This window comes from Podarcis vaucheri (genome assembly GCF_965113315.1).
Source record: "Podarcis vaucheri genome assembly, chromosome: 5".
NCBI classification, from domain to species: domain Eukaryota; kingdom Metazoa; phylum Chordata; class Lepidosauria; order Squamata; family Lacertidae; genus Podarcis; species Podarcis vaucheri.
The window spans coordinates 105,433,961-105,452,256 of NC_138763.1; the positions used below are offsets into that span (position 1 = coordinate 105,433,961).

An 18,296-nucleotide genomic window follows, 5' to 3' on the forward strand; every position below is an offset into this window, starting at 1 on the left:
GTGGCCTGTGCTTATTACCTTATTCTCAGACTCTTCTTGCAATATTATTGCAGGCTGTTCCAAGTTAAATGAATAAAAACAACCCACCCTAATAGTTCCGGAAAAAATGAGAAACACTGAGAAATATAATCAGTGCAGCTGTGGAAACAAAGCTATTGTTAGAGGATAGTGATATATACAGCAAGTAAGAAAACTAAGAAGGAAATAGGTGGAGGAGAAACAGTTGCTAAAACATGAAAGCAGTTCCCTTTCCCACACCTCTTGGGGGGAAGCTGCTTCTTGCAAGGGAAGGAGGTCAGGCGGTGGGTGGTGTGCTGCTCTAGGGTATGACATCAGGAAGTTTTCTTTGAGCTACTGGATATTTTTTCCCCTTGGCAAGGGATAAGGAAGGGAAAATAGCCAGGCAGTCAATTTTGGCAAAGTGGATGTGCATTCAGGTGCATATCAATCATCTGTCCCATGCTAACAAACAAACAAAGAAGATCAACACTGAGAAATGGATGGTTTAGTGAGTGCCAGTATTTAAAAAATCCTTTGAGAAAGATCTGTGCTTGATGGTTCTTTCCTTTTCATTTAGCTATTTAATATTAATACTAAGCATTCAGAAAAGCAGATTTCAAGTGTCCTTCCCCTACATTATCTCATTATTCCTTACAAGAACACCCCATGCAAGAACATCATTATTTTTGTAGTGAAGATGTAGAGCAACAAATATGGTGACTTGCCTGGTTGCCTGGGGCCCTTTAAGTCAGTTGGTGGTAGAAGTGAAGATTTCAGTTGGGAACTTTTTGGCTTATACTTAGCCTGTGCACACATGGCAGTTTAAATTGGATTTGATGTATCACATGTATTTTTTTTAACTAACTCAATGTTTTATGTAAGTCTGGTCTATTGGAAAGCCTCTCTCTCTCTTTTTAAATGCCAACCACACAGGTAAACACACACCTGTGTTCATGCCAAAGATGTACCTCCAGGTTTTTGGAACACAGGGAAGGCTGAACTACTGGTGGGGCCACCCCCCCTTAACCTACCATTCTGTGCAAGCCTGGTATATCAGAACATTTGTATCTCTCTCTCTTTCTTTTAAATGGCTGCTCACATGGCCAAACAAATACCTGTGTGCATCTCTACAAAGGATCTCAGGCTGTCAGAACTCAGAAAGGGTGGGGAAGTACTGACTGAGGGGAGGGGACAGCAACACACAGTGCAAATACATTCCATGAAGTACTGCCCACTAGTGTGGACAGGAAACACTAGAGTTTAATTAAAAGCACTTGTGTGGGTAAATGTGCACAAAAGTGCACATGGAAATTGTGGATCTGTGCAACCGACATGTGCAACTGATATGTGCACAGCTTAGCTGCACTAACTCCCACTTGAGAAATGTATTTGATACCCCTGTGCTGGTCTGATAGTTCATCTTCCATACCGAATAGTTTACACTCAGAGGCCTGACTGGGGTAGACATCAAGTCCATGCCATGGTCTAAGATAAAATCCTCTAAGCATTAATTCACAGAAGCCAAAGTGAACATGGTATGCAAAGAAATGTGCACTGCAATTCAAAAAGGAATTCAACACAGTGAGTTAACCCACAAAATACAAGGGGAATGTATTTTAATTGAAATATGCTCTTGTGTGAAAATTTTTGAAGTGTAGGTGGGTTCCCATGAGGCAAGACACGGTGATAACAGCAAGAACCTTTATTGAACTACATAACTGGGAAACAGGGGCAAAGCAACTACTTATATACATTTCTGAAACCCACTCCCGTGCTTGGCTGTCTAAACTTCCAAACTGCAAATCATGACTCAGAGTTCAAGGGCCAATGGCAGAGGCCAAATTCTGAAATGTTTTGTGATCATGTATTGAATCAGAACACAGGAGCTCAGAATACTTAGTCCAGACTCAAACTCAGGCAAACACAGACCACTGAATACACAGCAAATTTCTCCATTGCTGTATCTGTGTGGCCACATGCCCTACTTTAAAAAGCACAGTCCTCTATTGTAAGGAGTGCCTTCTCTAAGACTGGTTAATTATACAGAACCATAAGAATGCAGAGTAGAACACCACCAACATGTAGCAAACTGAGCAGGTACATGGGTCACCTGGACTCACTGCAATAAGAAACATTATTACATTTCTATTTAAATTAGAATAATTATTTCAAAATTTTGTATGCTTATCTGGGTCCTCTCTTTTGGCATTGCTAGAAGTGGTGACACTATGCTAAGACACAAGACTTATGGCAGCATGGCCTGGAGATGTGGCCTGTGCAGAGCAACCAGCCCCACCACTTTTTCTGTTAAGTCTTTTCCCTACCAGAGGCATCACACCAACCGTCTAGCAGTACTTAGACTACAGTAGAGGCTGTTCTCCTTCAGTGCCCCATCGGCCTTTCAAAAGGGAGCTACATACACACCCCACCTCCAACACCTAGCAAGTGGCGACCCAGGTGGTGGAGAACACTACACAGGCCTAGTGACAATCTGAAGCTTGGGGTCATATGAAACTAGACGGGTAGGATAGCAAGGAGTGGGCTTTCTACACACACAGCTGTGCTATTTCTTAGTTGCCAAAGAGTTGTGTCTTTTTGCTTGGCATCACTTTGATTACCTCTAAAAGCAAAGTTTCCAGACAGAACAGGTAGATGACACAGGTTCTTCACGTGCATCAGACACACCAGAGCTGCAAGTTATTCAGTGTTCAAAGGAATATGAGGGCAACACTTAAAACCCAGTTCATTTTATTGACATGAACATGACTGGCTAAAGGCCAGGCAAAGCATCAGTCCAGCTATTGCCAAACCACTACAAACAAATAAAATCAAATATAGTTTATTAGTGTTCTTGATATTTCTCTGAATTAGATTAAAGTTAATTTTGGAAGTGAGAATTTAGCTGTACTGTAGAAGGCAAGCCAGCTGACATAATTTATTTGGGCTTACATAAGGCCTCTGACAAAGACTCTCACAAGGGTTGTTAAAGAAGTTGAAAAGTCACAGTGAGAAAATTAAATTTCTGTCCTGGATCACAAGCTGTTAGAGAAACAGTAGCAATAAAGCAATTCCCTTAAATGCATCTGAAGGATTCACAGTGACCATATTGAAGAAATCTGTAGAATGAGATTTGTTAATTTTTAAAAACCCTCTGTCAATTGCTTGGGAATATTAAAGCAGCAAGATACACTGATATAAAATATTGAGAGAGGAAACTGATAAAGGTGGAATGTGACACCAGTCACATGTAGTCATGCCCTGGTCCATCCCAGTAGCCTACTTAGCTGCTTCTTAAGGGGGAACAGGATGATACAGTGGGAGGGGCTGTATGCCCGGTTTGCCCTGTGTGGCAGCATGCCCTACCCACTTCTGAGCAAACCCGTCCTCTCTTGATATAAGCATGCTGTCTTTTGAATACAAGATTACCACCAGATAGAATAGAAAACATGAAGCTGTCAGTCCAGCATCAGGTACACAGCATCAAGAGTAAGTGTTATTTGTCAAATATTGACGGAGTGCCTTCTTATATACAGACATGGCAGGGAGGGCACCACATTTTGGACGCTCCAGCTGCCACTGGTCTTGTAATTAAAAGCTACACAGTGAGATTCTCTTAGAAAAGATTAAATTTAAGAGTGAGATCTTGGAGAGACCAATTTTTTGCCTCCTTTCTTGACACAAAATAGAATACATTTGGCACCGGCAAGAGTAGATTAAGTGTGGAATTGACAAAATTTTATTGACTTGTTTGCTTTGTTTCATTAAAAACCACTGTTTTGAGTCTTAACTCTACATATTTCTGTGCATGTTTCAGTCTTTGAATATTTGTATGCAAATATCAAGCTGTAAAACATTTTTCATAGCCTCTATTCATAGAAGGAATGCAATGTTGATACTGAATACTCTTTTGCCAGTAATTATCATATCATATATCCCTCAGAAACCTGTAATTTGATAATAATGACCTCTTTCATGATCTGAATTCAGGAAAGAAGACCACACATTATTGTTTAGGGTCTATTAAAAAGGAAGAAAAATAAGCTGGTTCCTATTTTTATATTAAAGGATTAAATGCTTTAAATAGTATCTACTAGGATAGAATGTTAAAGCAAACTTGATCGTATTTTAAGGAAATAATATCTACAAGCTGGGAAGAAAGAAGTCTAGCCATTCAAAAAATATGCAAAAACTATTACAGTGATCTGTAGCCAACTTGGCAAAATGACCCCCTTTAAAGGAATTGCAGGAGCTTGGATGGGATGACCCTTTGAGTCCCTTCCAATTCCACAAGGTGTCCAACATGCTACTGAGGAAGAGCGGAGGACAAGTACAAGTAGATTCAGAGCTGATGAAGCAGCTGGGCCAAAGCCAAAAGGTCGCTCAGTTGCAGATATGCCTGGAAGCGAAAGGAAAGTCCAATGCTGTAAAGAAAAATATTGCATAGAAACCTGGAATGTAAGAACCATGAACCTGAGTAAGTTGGATGTGGTCAAAAATGAGATGGCAATAAATACTGACATCCTGGGCATCAATGAACTAAAATGGACGGGAATGGGCGAATTCAGTTCGGATGACCATCATATCTACTACTGTGGGCAAGAATCCCATAAAAGAAATGGAGTGGCCCTCATAGTCAACAAAAGAGTGGCGAAAGCTGTACTGGGATGCAATCTCAAAAATGATAGAATGATCTCGATACGAATCCAAAGCAGACCTTTTAACATGACAGTAATACAACTACTGGTGCTGAAGAAACTGAAATTGACCAATTCTATGAAGACTTACAACATCTTCTAGAAATGACACCAAAGAAGGATGTTCTTCTCATTATAGTGGATTGGAATGCTAAAGTAGGGAATCAAAAGATAAAAGGAACAACTGGCAAGTTTGGCCTTGGAGTTCAAAACGAAGCAGGGCAAAGGCTAATAAGAGTTCTGCCAAGAGAACAAGCTGGTCATCACAAACACGCTTTTCCAACAACACAAGAGACGACTCTACACATGGACATCACCAGATGGGCAGCATCAAAATCAGATTATATTCTCTGCAGCCAAAGGTGGAGAAGCTCTATACAGTCAGCAAAAACAAGACCTGGAACTGACTGTGGCTCAGATCATCAGCTTCTTATAGCAAAATTCAAGCTTAAACTGAAGAAAGTAGGAAAAACCACTGGGCCGGTAAGATACAATCTAAATCAAATCCCTTATGAATACACAGTGGAAGTGAGGAACAGGTTTAAGGATTTAGATTTTGTGGACAGAGTGCCTGAAGAACTATGGATGGAGGCTCATAACATTATACAGGAGGCAGCAACGAAAACCATCCCAATGAAAAGGAAATTCAAGAAAGCAAAGTGGCTGTCCAATGAGGTCTTACAAATAGCGGGAGAGAGCAGGCAAGCAAAATGCGAGGAAGATAGTGAAAGAAACAGGAAACTGAATGCAGATTTCCAAAAAATAGCAAGGAGAGACAAGAGGGCCTTCTTAAACAAGTAATGCAAAGAAATAGAGGAAAACAATAGAATGGGAAAAGCCAGAGATCTGTTCAAGAAAATTGGAGATATGAAAGGAACATTTCGTACAAAGATTACCATAATAAAGGACAAAAGTGGTAAGGACCTAACAGAAGCAGAAGACATCAAGAAGAGGTGGCAAGAATACACAGAGGAATTATACCAGAAAGATATGGATGTCTCGTACACCCCAGGTTGTGTGGCTGCTGACCTTGAGCCAGACATCCTGGAGAGTGAAGTCAAATGGGCCTTAGAAAGCACTGCAAATAACAAGGCCAGTGGAAGTGATGGTATTCCAGCTGAACTATTTAAAATTTTAAAAGATGATGCTGTTAAGGTGCTACACTAAATATGCCAGCAAGTTTGGAAAACTCAGCAGTGGCCAGAGGATTGGAGATCAGTCTACATCCCAATCCCAAAGAAAGGCAGTGCCAAAGAATGCTCCAACTACTGCACAATTGCACTCATTTCACATGATAGCAAGGTTATGCTTAAAATTCTACAAGGTAGGCTTAAGCAGTATGTGGACTGAGAACTTCCAGAAGTGCAAGCTGGATTTTGAAGGGGCAGAGGGACCAGAGACCAAACTGCAAACATGCGCTGGATTATGGAGAGTTCCAGAAAGACATCTACTTCTGCCTCAATGACTATGCAAAAGCCTTTGACTGTGTCGACCACAGCAAACTATGGCAAGTTCTTAAAGAAATGGGAGTGCCTGATCACCTCATCTGTCTCCTGAGAAATCTCTATGTGGGACAAGAAGCTACAGTTAGAACTGAATATGGAACAACTGATTGGTTCAAAATTGGGAAAGGAGTACGGCAAGGCTGTATATTGTCTCCCTGCTTATTTAACTTATATGCAGAATTCATCATGCGAAAGGCTGGGCTGGATGAATCCCAAGCCGGAATTAAGATTGCCAGAAGAAATTGCAACAACCTCAGATATGCAGGGACGCGGGTGGCGCTGTGGGTAAAAGCCTCAGCGCCTAGGGCTTGCCGATCGAAAGGTCGGCGGTTCGAATCCCCGCGGCGGGGTGCGCTCCCATTGTTCGGTCACAGCGCCTGCCAACCTAGCAGTTCGAAAGCACCCTCGGGTGCAAGTAGATAAATAGGGACCGCTTACTAGCGGGAAGGTAAACGGCGTTTCCGTGTGCGGCTCTGGCTCGCCAGAGCAGCGATGTCACGCTGGCCACGTGACCCGGAAGTGTCTCCGGACAGCGCTGGCCCCCGGCCTCTTGAGTGAGGTGGGCGCACAACCCCAGAGTCTGTCAAGACTGGCCCGTACGGGCAGGGGTACCTTTACCTTTACCTTTACAGATATGCAGATGATACAACCTTGATGGCAGAAAGTGAGGAGGAATTAAAGAACCTTTTAAAGAGGGTGAAAGAGGAGAGTGCAAAATATGGTCTGAAGCTCAACATCAAAAAAACTAAGATCATGGCTACTAGGCCCATCACCTCCTGTAAAATAGAAAGGGAAGAAATGAAGGCAGTGAGAGATTTTATTTTCTTGGGCTCCATGTTCAGATCACTGCAGATGGTGACAGCAGTTACGAAATTAAAGGACGCCTGCTTCTTGGGAGAAAAGCAATGACAAACCTGGACAGCATCTCAAAAAGCAGAGACATCACCTTGCCAACAAAGGTCCGTATAGTAAAAGCTATGGTTTTCCCAGTAGTGATGTATGGAAGTGAAAGCTCGACCATAAAGAAGGCTGATCGCTGAAGAATTGATGCTTTTGAATTATGGTGCTGGAGGAGACTCTTGAGAGTCCCATAGACTGCAAGAAGATCAAACGCACCCATTCTTAAGGAAATTAGCCCTGAGTGCTCACTGGAAGGAAAGATTATGAAGCTGAGGCTCCAATACTTCGGCCACCTCATGAGAAGAGAAGACTCCCTGGAAAAGACCCTGATGTTGGGAAAGATGCCTGATGTTGGGCGGGCACAAGGAGAAGGAGACGGCAGAGGACGAGATGGTTGGACAATGTTCTCGAAGCTATGAACATGAGTTTGACCAAACTGCGGGAGGCAGTGGAAGATAGGAGTGCCTGGCGTGCTCTGGCCTATGGGGTCACGAAGAGTCGGACATGACTAAACAACAACATGTTACTAGGGTTGTGCACAGCCCACCCCTGCCCCAGTCCACAACTTTGGACTGACCCTGACTAAGGGCAGTCTCAGCCTCGATTTGGGTCAAAACTCATTCACAGGAGGGGGAGATGGTTTTCCCCCTTCCTCCTTCCCTTCCCAACCACACATTTAATCTGAGTTCAAAACCTCTAATTAAACATATGGTTGGTAGGGGGACAGGATAAGAGAGAGACACTGGGTCTCATGCTCTCCACAACCACATTGCAGCCTACAGGACAGGCGCCTTCTGTAACCCTCCCTGCAAAGCAGATCCCTGGAGCCAAGGGGATTGAAGCACCTGCTGTTGAGCTGCTGGCCCTCCTCCAGCCCACCACCGAGTCCAGACACTGGTCCAGGGGTTGCACTGGATCTCCTGGTTCAAATGTTACAGAGAACTAGAGCTGGCTATCATCAGTGTACCCTCACCCCAAATCTTCTAATAAGCGCTCCAACATTTTCATGCAGGTGTCAAATAGCACTGGGGACATGGTGGTACCCTGCAGCACAATTGCCACTATTGTCAGCAACCAGCCCAAGACATTTTGCTGCTGTAGGCAAAACACTCTGATGCTGCTCCCACCCCAATGCTGACCCCCCACAAGATCATGGTAATTGACACTAGAGATCAGTAAGAGGATGCTGGGAAGAGAAAGCCTCTGGAAAATAGAAACAATAGTTTAAAAGAGGGACGGCAAACCAGTGCCTGGAAGGCCTTGGGTGTACCTTGGGCTCCATGCCACATGAAATAACAAATTGTTTTGATTACCGTATTTTTCGCCCTATAGGACACACTTTTTCCCCTCCAAAAATGAAGGGGAAATGTGCGTGCATCCTATGGGGCGAATACAGGCTTTCGCTGAAACATGGAGAGCGAGAGGGGTCGGTGCACACCAACCCGTCTCGCTCTCCAGGTTTCAGGAAGCTCTGCTGGGCTCCTGAGGGTTGCGCGGAGCTGCCTGCACTCCGGGGCTTGCCGCAGCTCCACGCAACCCTCTTGCATTCCAAAGCTGCCTGCATTCCGAAGCCTGGGGCGCGCTGAAGAGCGCACCCGGGCTTCGCACAGCTCTCTGCAAGCCTGGGGAGACCGGTGCGGCTCCCTAGGCTTGCGGATAGTAGGCTGTTCTGGGGGCTGGGGTCGGGGGAAGCTCGTGCCAGCCCCGTGCCTGGGGGGGGGAATAATTCCCCCCTTTATTTCCCCCCCCAAAAAAACTAGGTGCATCCTATGGGGCGAAAAATACGGTAACTTCTGCAAAATAATTTATGGTACTTAAGTTACAAACAGAAAGAAAAAGGGGTAAGAATTAACTAAAAAGAGTTTACCAAAAACGATAAAAGAACCATGTTGAGGATGAAGGAAGTCAATTGGGAAAAAACAAGAACTGAAATATGGTATGTATGTGTGTGTGTGTATGACTTTGTTTTGTATATGTTTTCGTACAATATCATGTTTTATTTGTACTTTTTTGTTTTATGTCTTGTTGCTTGTTTCTCTTTTGATTCAGTATTATTTTCATGTTCAGTTTGACAGGTGTGTGTGTGTTGTAAATAAACTCAATAAAAAAAATAAATAACAAATTGTGAATGATGAATGCAGCTACCACCACAGCTTGCCCAGCCCATTGGTACTGGGACCAGGAGGCATGCTGGACTCCCAGGGAGCAGTGAAGGAAAAGCACTTTGTACAATGTCCTGGGGGTAGAAGGTGGCACACCTTCTACGGAAGCGAATAGTGAGTAGCCATTTATTTTTATTTCATGGAATTTGTAAACAGCTCAATTACAAATAAAATCTCTAAGCAGATTTAGTGACTCCTTGTGACATGAATAAAGGCTGATGAGTCGATATATATTAGTAAAAGAAGCAAAGAAGGGAGGTGCTGGATGTGACTAGAGAGAGATGAAGAAAAAGAGAGAAATCAGAAATGCAGTTGGGAGGGGCCCTGAAAATCATCTAGTCCAACCCTCTGCATTGCAAAAATATCCAGCTGTCCCATACTGGATCAAACCTCCAACCTTGGCATTATCAGCACCATGCTCTATCCAGCTGAGCTATCCAGGAGGAGGAGGAAGCGGAGGGGGAGAGTGAGGGTATATTGTTGTTGCAGGCTCTCTCCCTCCTTCCCATATCAGGGATACGGACAGCATGTGCATCTGGAATAATTTCAGACCTGCCAGTCAGCAAGATGTCATTCCTGTTATGTTGGAGCCTCTTGGGAAAGGCAGATAAGGAAATGGTGCTCTTGGGCAGTCAGAAGGCAGAACAGAGAAAGGGGATTCTGCCTGTGCTGGATGGAGTCCCACTTCCCCTGAAAACACAGGTTCACAGTTTAGGCATGCTCCTGGACTCAGCTCAGGTCTCTGCAGTGGCCAGGAGTACATTTGCACACTTACAGCTAGTGTGCCAGCTGTGTCCATTCCTTGAAATGACTGATTTAGCTGCAGTGACCAATGCCTCAGTTACATCCCGTTTGGATTAAATACTTTACACGGGTATTACTCTATACTCTGCCTTTGAAAAGGGCTCAGAAACTTCAACTGCCTCAAAGAGTTGCAGCCAGATTGCCAACGACTCACTTGTTAAAACAGCACCACTGGCTACCAGTCTATTTCCAGGCACAATTCAAAGTACAGCTTATGACCTATAAAGCCCCACAAGGCTTAGGTCCAAGCTATCTGCAAGACCATATTCTTGCATATGAACCTGCCTGCATTTTGATAATGCTTTATTATATAAATAAAACAAAACTAATACTTAGAATTTCTCCGCTCTTTTATCTCTATGGAAAAGGACGAGAATAACAAAAAGTTTGGAGAACAGCAGTTTCTTGGGACTCTGTGTGTGTGTGTGTGTGTGTGTGTGTGAGAGAGAGAGAGAGAGAGAGAGAGAGAGAGAGAGAGAGATACTCCTTCTACCTGTTAGTGGGGAACCTTCAGAACTCTTCATTGGCACAACAGCCAGCGGTAGGGGCAACAGCAAGGTCTAAGTCTTCAATGTTATACCAACTTAGTTAGCACAGTAAGTATCATTGAACTCAGTGGACTTTTTTTTTGAACAGACATGCATAGGCTTGTACTGTATGTCTAGCAAAAAGTCTCAGAACAGGTTCTTCATATTACTATGTTGCTACTGGGGGTTGATTCAAATCAGTTTTTTAAAAAAGTATTATTGTTTCTTGGCTCCTTACAATGCACATGACACCCACTGCTACTTGTATTGATACCGCTACTTCTGACCTTTATTTCTGTGATTTCTTGGACTGGCTTTACAAACTTCGAGATACTATGTTTTGCTAGGGCTGCCATACGTTTCGATTTTCCTGGACATGTTCCTGGAGAAAGGCGGAGTTGATATCCGGTGTGCGTGTGTGTGGAGAATATCCAAAAGGTGGTGCTTTGTCCTAGAGCTTAGGCAAGTTATTTTTTTTTTTTAAAAAAGGTTTTCTAAAACAACTTTTGGGGTGTCCTGGTTTTTATTTTGTGAAATATGGCAACCCTATGTTTTGCTGCTGTTCTTCATCTTCTGTGTTTGGATGGGGAGTGTCTTTGCTCCTGCAAAACTGGTTTGAAGCACTGTTTTTCACTTTTCACATCCCATCTTTGACCTTACAGTGGATCCATGGAAAAGTTGAATCTTCCATTTTATTCTCACTGGCTGAGAATATGAGAGTATTAACAACAGTCATACTTAAACAAAATGTTTATACACTACTTCTCAGGGTTTATAACATGGTATTCCATACAATATGCCAAATGAGCAGCAATTGCATTTAAAAAATAATAATCTAATGTTGCCTACAAAAACAAGAGGCTACAATGTGGATCAAGCCTGGGTTTGTCCTCAAATGAAATTCAAGTTCTGAAAGTTCCTTCACAGGAAAAAATTCTTTGAAATTTTAATAAAACAAATAAATGAAATACTTTCATAGAATCATAAAACCTCCAAGGAATAATAGCCTACCACCTTCCAAGGGAGCCCGCTGTTCCACTGTCGAACAGATCTTACCATCAGAAAGTTCTTCCTGATGTTTAGTCAGAATCTCCTTTCTTGTAACTTAAAGCCATTTGAATGAATGAATCTTTATTTGCCATAGCAACAAAAGAGCAACGCAATATACAAAGAACAGAAATAAAAAGTTGATTACAGTGGTACCTTGGGATGCAAACGGGATCCGTTCCGGAGCCCTGTTCACATCCTGAATAGAATGCGTTTTGTGGCTTCCGCGCGTGACATCATTTTGAGTGTCTGCGCATGCGGCGAAACCCGGACGTAACACGCTCCGTTACTTCTGAGTTGCCGCAGAGCTCAACCCGAAAGTGCTCAACCTGAAGCACACTCAACCCGAGGCATGACTGTATATAAAACACACTTTAGGATCCTGAATCAGCAGTCAAATAGCCATTGGTTTGGGTCCTAGACTCCAGAGCAGGAGAAAACAAATCTTGTTCCATCTTCCACGTGACAGCCCTTTGAATACTGGAAGAAGGCTATCATATCTCCTCTCAGTCTGCTCTTATCCAGGCAACTATACCCAACTCCCTCAAAAGTTCTTCATAAAGCTTGGTTTCCAGTCCCTTTATCAAAGTTTGTAAAATTATTAGTACTTACTAACTTCTATTACCCCTTCATGGATCACTGCCTTGCCGTGGCGAAGGGGCTTGAAGAACTCAGAGAAGCTATGAACTACGCCGAGCAGGGCACACAAGATGAACAGGTCATAGTGGAGAGTTTTGACCAAACGTGATCCACCTGGAGTAGGAATCGGCAAGCCACTCCAGTATCCCTGCCAAGAAAACTCCATGGACAAAGACAACAGGCATATAAAAGTTATGACACTGGAAGATGAGCCCCTCAGGTCGGAAGGTGTCCAACATGCTACTGGGGAAGAGCGGAGGACAAGTACAAGTAGATCCAGAGCTGATGAAGCGGCTGGGCCAAAGCCGAAAGGACGCTCAGTTGTGGATATGCATGGAAGCGAAAGGAAAGTCCAATGCTATAAAGAAAAATATTGCATAGGAACCTGGAATGTAAGAACCATGAACCTGGGTAAGTTGGATGTGGTCAAAAATGAGATGGCAAGAATAAATATTGACATCCTGGGCATCAGTGAGCTAAAATGGACGGGAATGGGCGAATTCAGTTCGGATGACTACCATATCTACTACTGTGGGCAAGAAACCCGTAAGAGAAATGGAGTGGCCCTCATAGTCAACAAAAGAGTGGCGAAAGCTGTACTGGGATGCAGTCTCAAAAATGATAGAATGATCTCGATACGAATCCAAGGCAGACCTTTTAACATCACAGTAATCCAAGTTTATGCACCAACTACTGGTGCTGAAGAAACTGAAATTGACCAGTTCTATGAAGACTTACAAAACCTTATCGAAGTGACACCAAAGAAGGATGTTCTGCTCATTATAGGGGATTGGAATGCTAAAGTAGGGAATCAAGAGATAAAAGGAACAACTGGCAAGTTTGGCCTTGGAGATCAAAACGAAGCAGGGCAAAGGCTAATAGAGTTCTGTCAAGAGAACAAGCTGGTCATCACAAACACGCTTTTCCAACAACACAAGAGACGACTCTACACATGGACATCCCCAGATGGGCAACATCGAAATCAGATTGATTATATTCTCTGCAGCCAAAGATGGAGAAGCTCTATACAGTCAGCAAAAACAAGACCTGGAGCTGACTGTGGCTCAGATCATCAGCTCCTTATAGCAAAATTCAAGCTTAAACTGAAGAAAGTAGGAAAAACCACTGGACAGGTAAGATACAATCTAAACCAAATCCCTTATGAATACACAGTGGAAGTGAGGAACAGGTTTAAGGATTTAGATTTGCTGGACAGAGTGCCTGAAGAACTATGGATGGAGGCTCGCAACATTATACAGGAGGCAGCAACTAAAACCATCCCAATGAAAAAGAAATGCAAGAAAGCAAAGTGGCTGTCCAACGAGGCCTTACAAATAGCGGAGGAGAGAAGGCAAGCAAAATGCGAGGGAGATAGTGAAAGATACAGGAAATTGAATGCAGATTTCCAAAGAACAGCAAGGAGAGACAAGAAGGCCTTCTTAAACGAGCAATGCAAAGAAATAGAGGAAAGCAACAGAATGGGAAGAACCAGAGATCTGTTCAAGAAAATCGGAAATATGAAAGGAACATTTCGTACAAAGATTACCATAATAAAGGACAAAAGTGGTAAAGATCTAACTGAAGCAGAAGACATCAAGAAGAGGTGGCAAGAATACACAGAGGAATTATACCAGAAAGATATGGATGTCTCGTACACCCCAGGTAGTGTGGTTGCTGACCTTGAGCCAGACATCCTGGAGAGTGAAGTCAAATGGGCCTTAGAAAGCACTGCAAATAACAAGGCCAGTGGAAGTGATGGTATTCCAGCTGAACTGTTTAAAATTTTAAAAGATGATGCTGTTAAGGTGCTACACTCAGTATGCCAGCAAGTTTGGAAAACTCAGCAGTGGCCAGAGGATTGGAGAAGATCAGTCTACATTCCAATCCCAAAGAAAGGCAGTGCCAAAGAATGCTCCAACTACTGCACAATTTCACTCATTTCACATGCTAGCAAGGTTATGCTTAAAATTCTACAAGGAAGGCTCAAGCAGTATGTGGACCGAGAACTCCCAGAAGTGCAAGCTGGATTTAGAAGAGGCAGAGGAACCAGAGACCAAATTGCAAACATGCGCTGGATTATGGAGAAAGCCAGAGAGTTCCAGAAAGACATCTACTTCTGCTTCATTGACTATGCAAAAGCCTTTGACTGTGTTGACCACAGCAAACTATGGCAAGTTCTTAAAGAAATGGGAGTGCCTGATCACCTCATCTGTCTCCTGCGAAATCTCTATGTGGGACAAGAAGCTACAGTTAGAACTGGATATGGAACAACTGATTGGTTCCAAATTGGGAAAGGAGTACGGCAAGGCTGTATATTGTCTCCCTGCTTATTTAACTTATATGCAGAATTCATCATGCGAAAGGCTGGGCTGGATGAATCCCAAGCCGGAATTAAGATTGCCGGAAGAAATATCAACAACCTCAGATATGCAGATGACACAACCTTGATGGCAAAAAGTGAAGAGGAATTAAAGAACCTTTTAATGAGGGTGAAAGAGGAGAGCGCAAAATATGGTCTGAAGCTCAACATCAAAAAAACGAAGATCATGGCCACTGGGCCCATCACCTCCTGGCAAATAGATGGGGAAGAAATGGAGGCAGTGAGAGATTTTACTTTCTTGGGCTCCATGATCAGTGCAGATGGTGACAGCAGTCACGAAATTAAAAGACGCCTGCTCCTTGGGAGAAAGGCGATGGCAAACCTAGACAACATCTTAAAAAGCAGAGACATCACCTTGCCAACAAAGGTCCGTATAGTAAAAGCCATGGTTTTCCCAGTAGTGATGTATGGAAGTGAGAGCTGGACCATAAAGAAGGCTGATCGCCGAAGAATTGATGCTTTTGAATTATGGTGCTGGAGGAGACTCTTGAGAGTCCCATGGACTGCAAGAAGATCAAACCTCTCCATTCTGAAGGAAATCAGCCCTGAGTGCTCACTGGAAGGACAGATCGTGAAGCTGAGGCTCCAATACTTTGGCCACCTCATGAGAAGAGAGGACTCCCTGGAAAAGACCCTGATGTTGGGAAAGATGGAGGGCACAAGGAGAAGGGGACGACAGAGAATGAGATGGTTGGATGGTGTTCTTGAAGCTACTAGCATGAGTTTGATCAAACTGCGGGAGGCAGTGGAGGACAGAAGTGCCTGGCGTGCTCTGGTCCATGGGGTCACGAAGAGTCGGACACGACTAAACGACTAAACAACAACAACAACTTCTATTAAGCGTATTCATACACTTTCTGTGATCACAAGATGCAAGACAAAGGTCAAAGTTTTTAAAAGTTATCGCCCCATAACCTGAGGCACAATTTTATAGACTTGTGTGTCATTGCCTCAGCTTTGATGGCCTGGGACTTGGGGTCGGACTTGGAGCCAGAGGAGTTTCAGTCCGCACTGCATCAACACTGCATCGAAGGTGCTCAACACCTGGTGGAAGTAAGAACCAACCACCAGTTCTTACTTGGAGTACCTTCAGACCACCCGTAGGTTGAACCAGTGGTAGATGTGGTGGGCGCTGCTCTTCTCCCAGTTCCAGATCTGCTACATCCCTAGCTCCCAAAACCAGAAGGCAGACGCTCTGTCTCGGAAACCAGAGGACATCGCGGAAACGGTGCAGCAGGCGGAGCCAACAATGATCGTACCTCCAGCTGCGTTCCTGACTACCCAGGAGCCCAAGTCACTGCAGGATCGAGTGCGGGAGCAGCAATGAATCGACGTGTGGACTCAGGAACATATTTGGGAATTGGCCAGCAGAGCATGCCCTCATATCCAGAACTGGTTCTGCACCAGGGTTTACTGATGCACCAAGGTAGGTTGTACATCCCAGCGGGACCATTGTGGGCCAAGGTACTCTAGATGGCTCATGATGCCCTGGCAGCTGGGCACTTCAGGAGATATCAGACCACCCACCTGGTAAGTCGGGAATTCTGGTGGCCCCACTTGAAGGCCAATATGGCGCGGTACATTGGGGGTTGCAACGTCTGCCAGTGGGCCAAGGGATCAACCAGGAGACCTCCTGGGTTGCTTCAGCCACTGCCAGTCCCGCCTCATCTGTGGCACACGGTTTCGTTAGACTTCGTGGTGAACTTACCCCCGTCTCGTCAGTGTACCTGCCTCCTGGTATTTGCGGATCATTTCACTAAGACGGTGCACTGCGCTCCATGCTCGTCTGTACCCTCAGCCAAGGAGAAGGCGTGATTGTACCTGCATCATGTTTTCCACCTGCATGGCGTACCGGAACGCTTGATCTCTGATCGTGACACTCAGTTCACCTTCCTGTTTCTGGCACAGCCTACACCAGGCTCTCGGAACAGAGGTCTATCTATCGTCAGTCTACCACCCGCAGACTGACGGACAGGCCGAACGTGGTATTAGAGCAGTACCTCCAGTGCTACTGCAGTTTCCACCAGGATGATTAGGTCGACTATCTGGCGTTGGCCGAGTTCGTCTACAACAATGCAGTGAACGCTTCCACCCAACAGACCCTGTTCCAGTGTTTGTTCCCAAGCATGCTGCCGGCGCCTGCGGTTCCCGCAGTGACGAACTGGCTACAGGAGCTCTAATCCCAGCAGCAACTTCTAATGGAGCAACTAGGCCAGGCCAAGAACACCTATAAGACCCAGATTGACCGCCACCATCAGCAGGGGCAAGAACTCGATGTCTGCGATCGGGTGTGGCTCTCCACCTGTCACCTGCACTACTCTTGGCCCTCGTAGAAGCTGGATGCCCGGTTCACGGGTCCATTCCCCATTACTGCCCATGTGTCGCCTGTGGCATATCGCCTCTGGTTACCTCCAACGCTCAAGGTTCACCCAGTATTCCATCAGTCGCTGCTCCGTCCAGTCACCCCACCTGATGAGTTTCACCCACACCGTATGAGGCCTCAGCCAGCGTCGGTGCAGGGGGAGCCGGAATATGAGGTGGAACGTATCCTCGATTCCCAGTCCCGCAGAGGAAAGCTCCAGTACCTCATCGACTGGAAGGGTATGGGGCAGAGGACCGTTCTTGGGAACCAGCGGACAACATTCACGCACTTGACTGCCTCCAGGCCTTCCACACTTCCAGGCCTTACCCCAGCAAGCCGGGCCTGGACCCTCGGCCGGAGGGGGGGCTTGGGAGGGGGGATGGTGTGATGGCCTGGGACTCAGGGTCAGACTCGGAGCCAGAGGAGTCTCAGTCTGCACCGGATCTTTTGCCTCAGTTGGCAGCTGAACCTAGTCTGGGGTCTGAGTCTGCACAGGTTCCCCTTCAACAAGCACCAGCTGGGCCGAGTCAGGGGCCTGAGCCTGCCCTGGCTCCAGATGCGGAGATTACCTCGTTGCCTTCAGCTGGGCAATCACTTACAGCTGCTCCACCACCAGCTGGATCAGAAGAGGCTGAGGCGGCCTCTGGGTCTAGTACCCACTGACATCTCCCGAGCTGCAGAGACTGAGGTCTGAGAGGAGAGACCTGAGTACTCGCAGGAGCAGGGCTCTCCTTTGGGCGAGACAAGGAGGTGAGTCACTCGGGGATCAGGACTGGCCGTTACCCTTACAGAGATAAAAGGCTGCGGGACCCTGCCCCAGGTTGCGGGAGCAATGCTGCTGTTTGCCAGAACCTGCCTGTGATCTTGTGCCTGACCTTGCCTGCTTTCCTGCCTTGGCCCTGTCGGACTGACTCCTCACGGAACCCTTGTATTTGGGACCGGACCTAGACCACGTTACTCGGGTTACTCCCGGGCCCAGCACATCAACAAGATGTATTACAATGCACATACATGCTTACTACTTTTCTCTTCTTTTTTTACACAAACTACCTGCACTTTTGAAAACAAGATCAATTTATGGACATATCCCAATACTTATTTACTGTGACATGTTCACCCGAAATATCTTAATTGAAATGCTAATCATTTCATAGGGATGCGGGTGGCACTGTGGTCTAAACCACTGAGCCTAGGGCTTGCCGATCAGAAGGTTGGTGGTTCGAATCCCTGCAACGGGGTGAGCTCCTGTTGCTTGGTCCCAGCTCCTGCCAACCTA

The 18,296-nt window shown here is 45.2% G+C and overlaps 1 protein-coding gene and 1 long non-coding RNA gene across 2 annotated transcripts in view; both read left to right on the forward strand.

Annotated features, from left to right (window-relative positions):
• The first annotated feature begins 2,167 nt into the window (after nucleotides 1–2,167).
• Nucleotides 2,168–18,296, forward strand: part of CCDC91 (coiled-coil domain containing 91) — a 220,280-nt gene continuing 204,151 nt past the window's right edge. Inside the window, exon 1 of the mRNA XM_082223141.1 lies at nucleotides 2,168–3,486. Within this exon, the coding sequence (XP_082079267.1) occupies nucleotides 3,447–3,486 (40 nt within the window). The 5' untranslated portion in view covers nucleotides 2,168–3,446. The remainder of the gene's footprint in view (nucleotides 3,487–18,296) is intronic.
• On the forward strand, nucleotides 7,464–11,069 carry LOC309532746. Its single transcript, XR_014220001.1, has 2 exons — nucleotides 7,464–8,529; nucleotides 10,308–11,069. It is a non-coding gene; the product is annotated as an uncharacterized lncRNA (long non-coding RNA).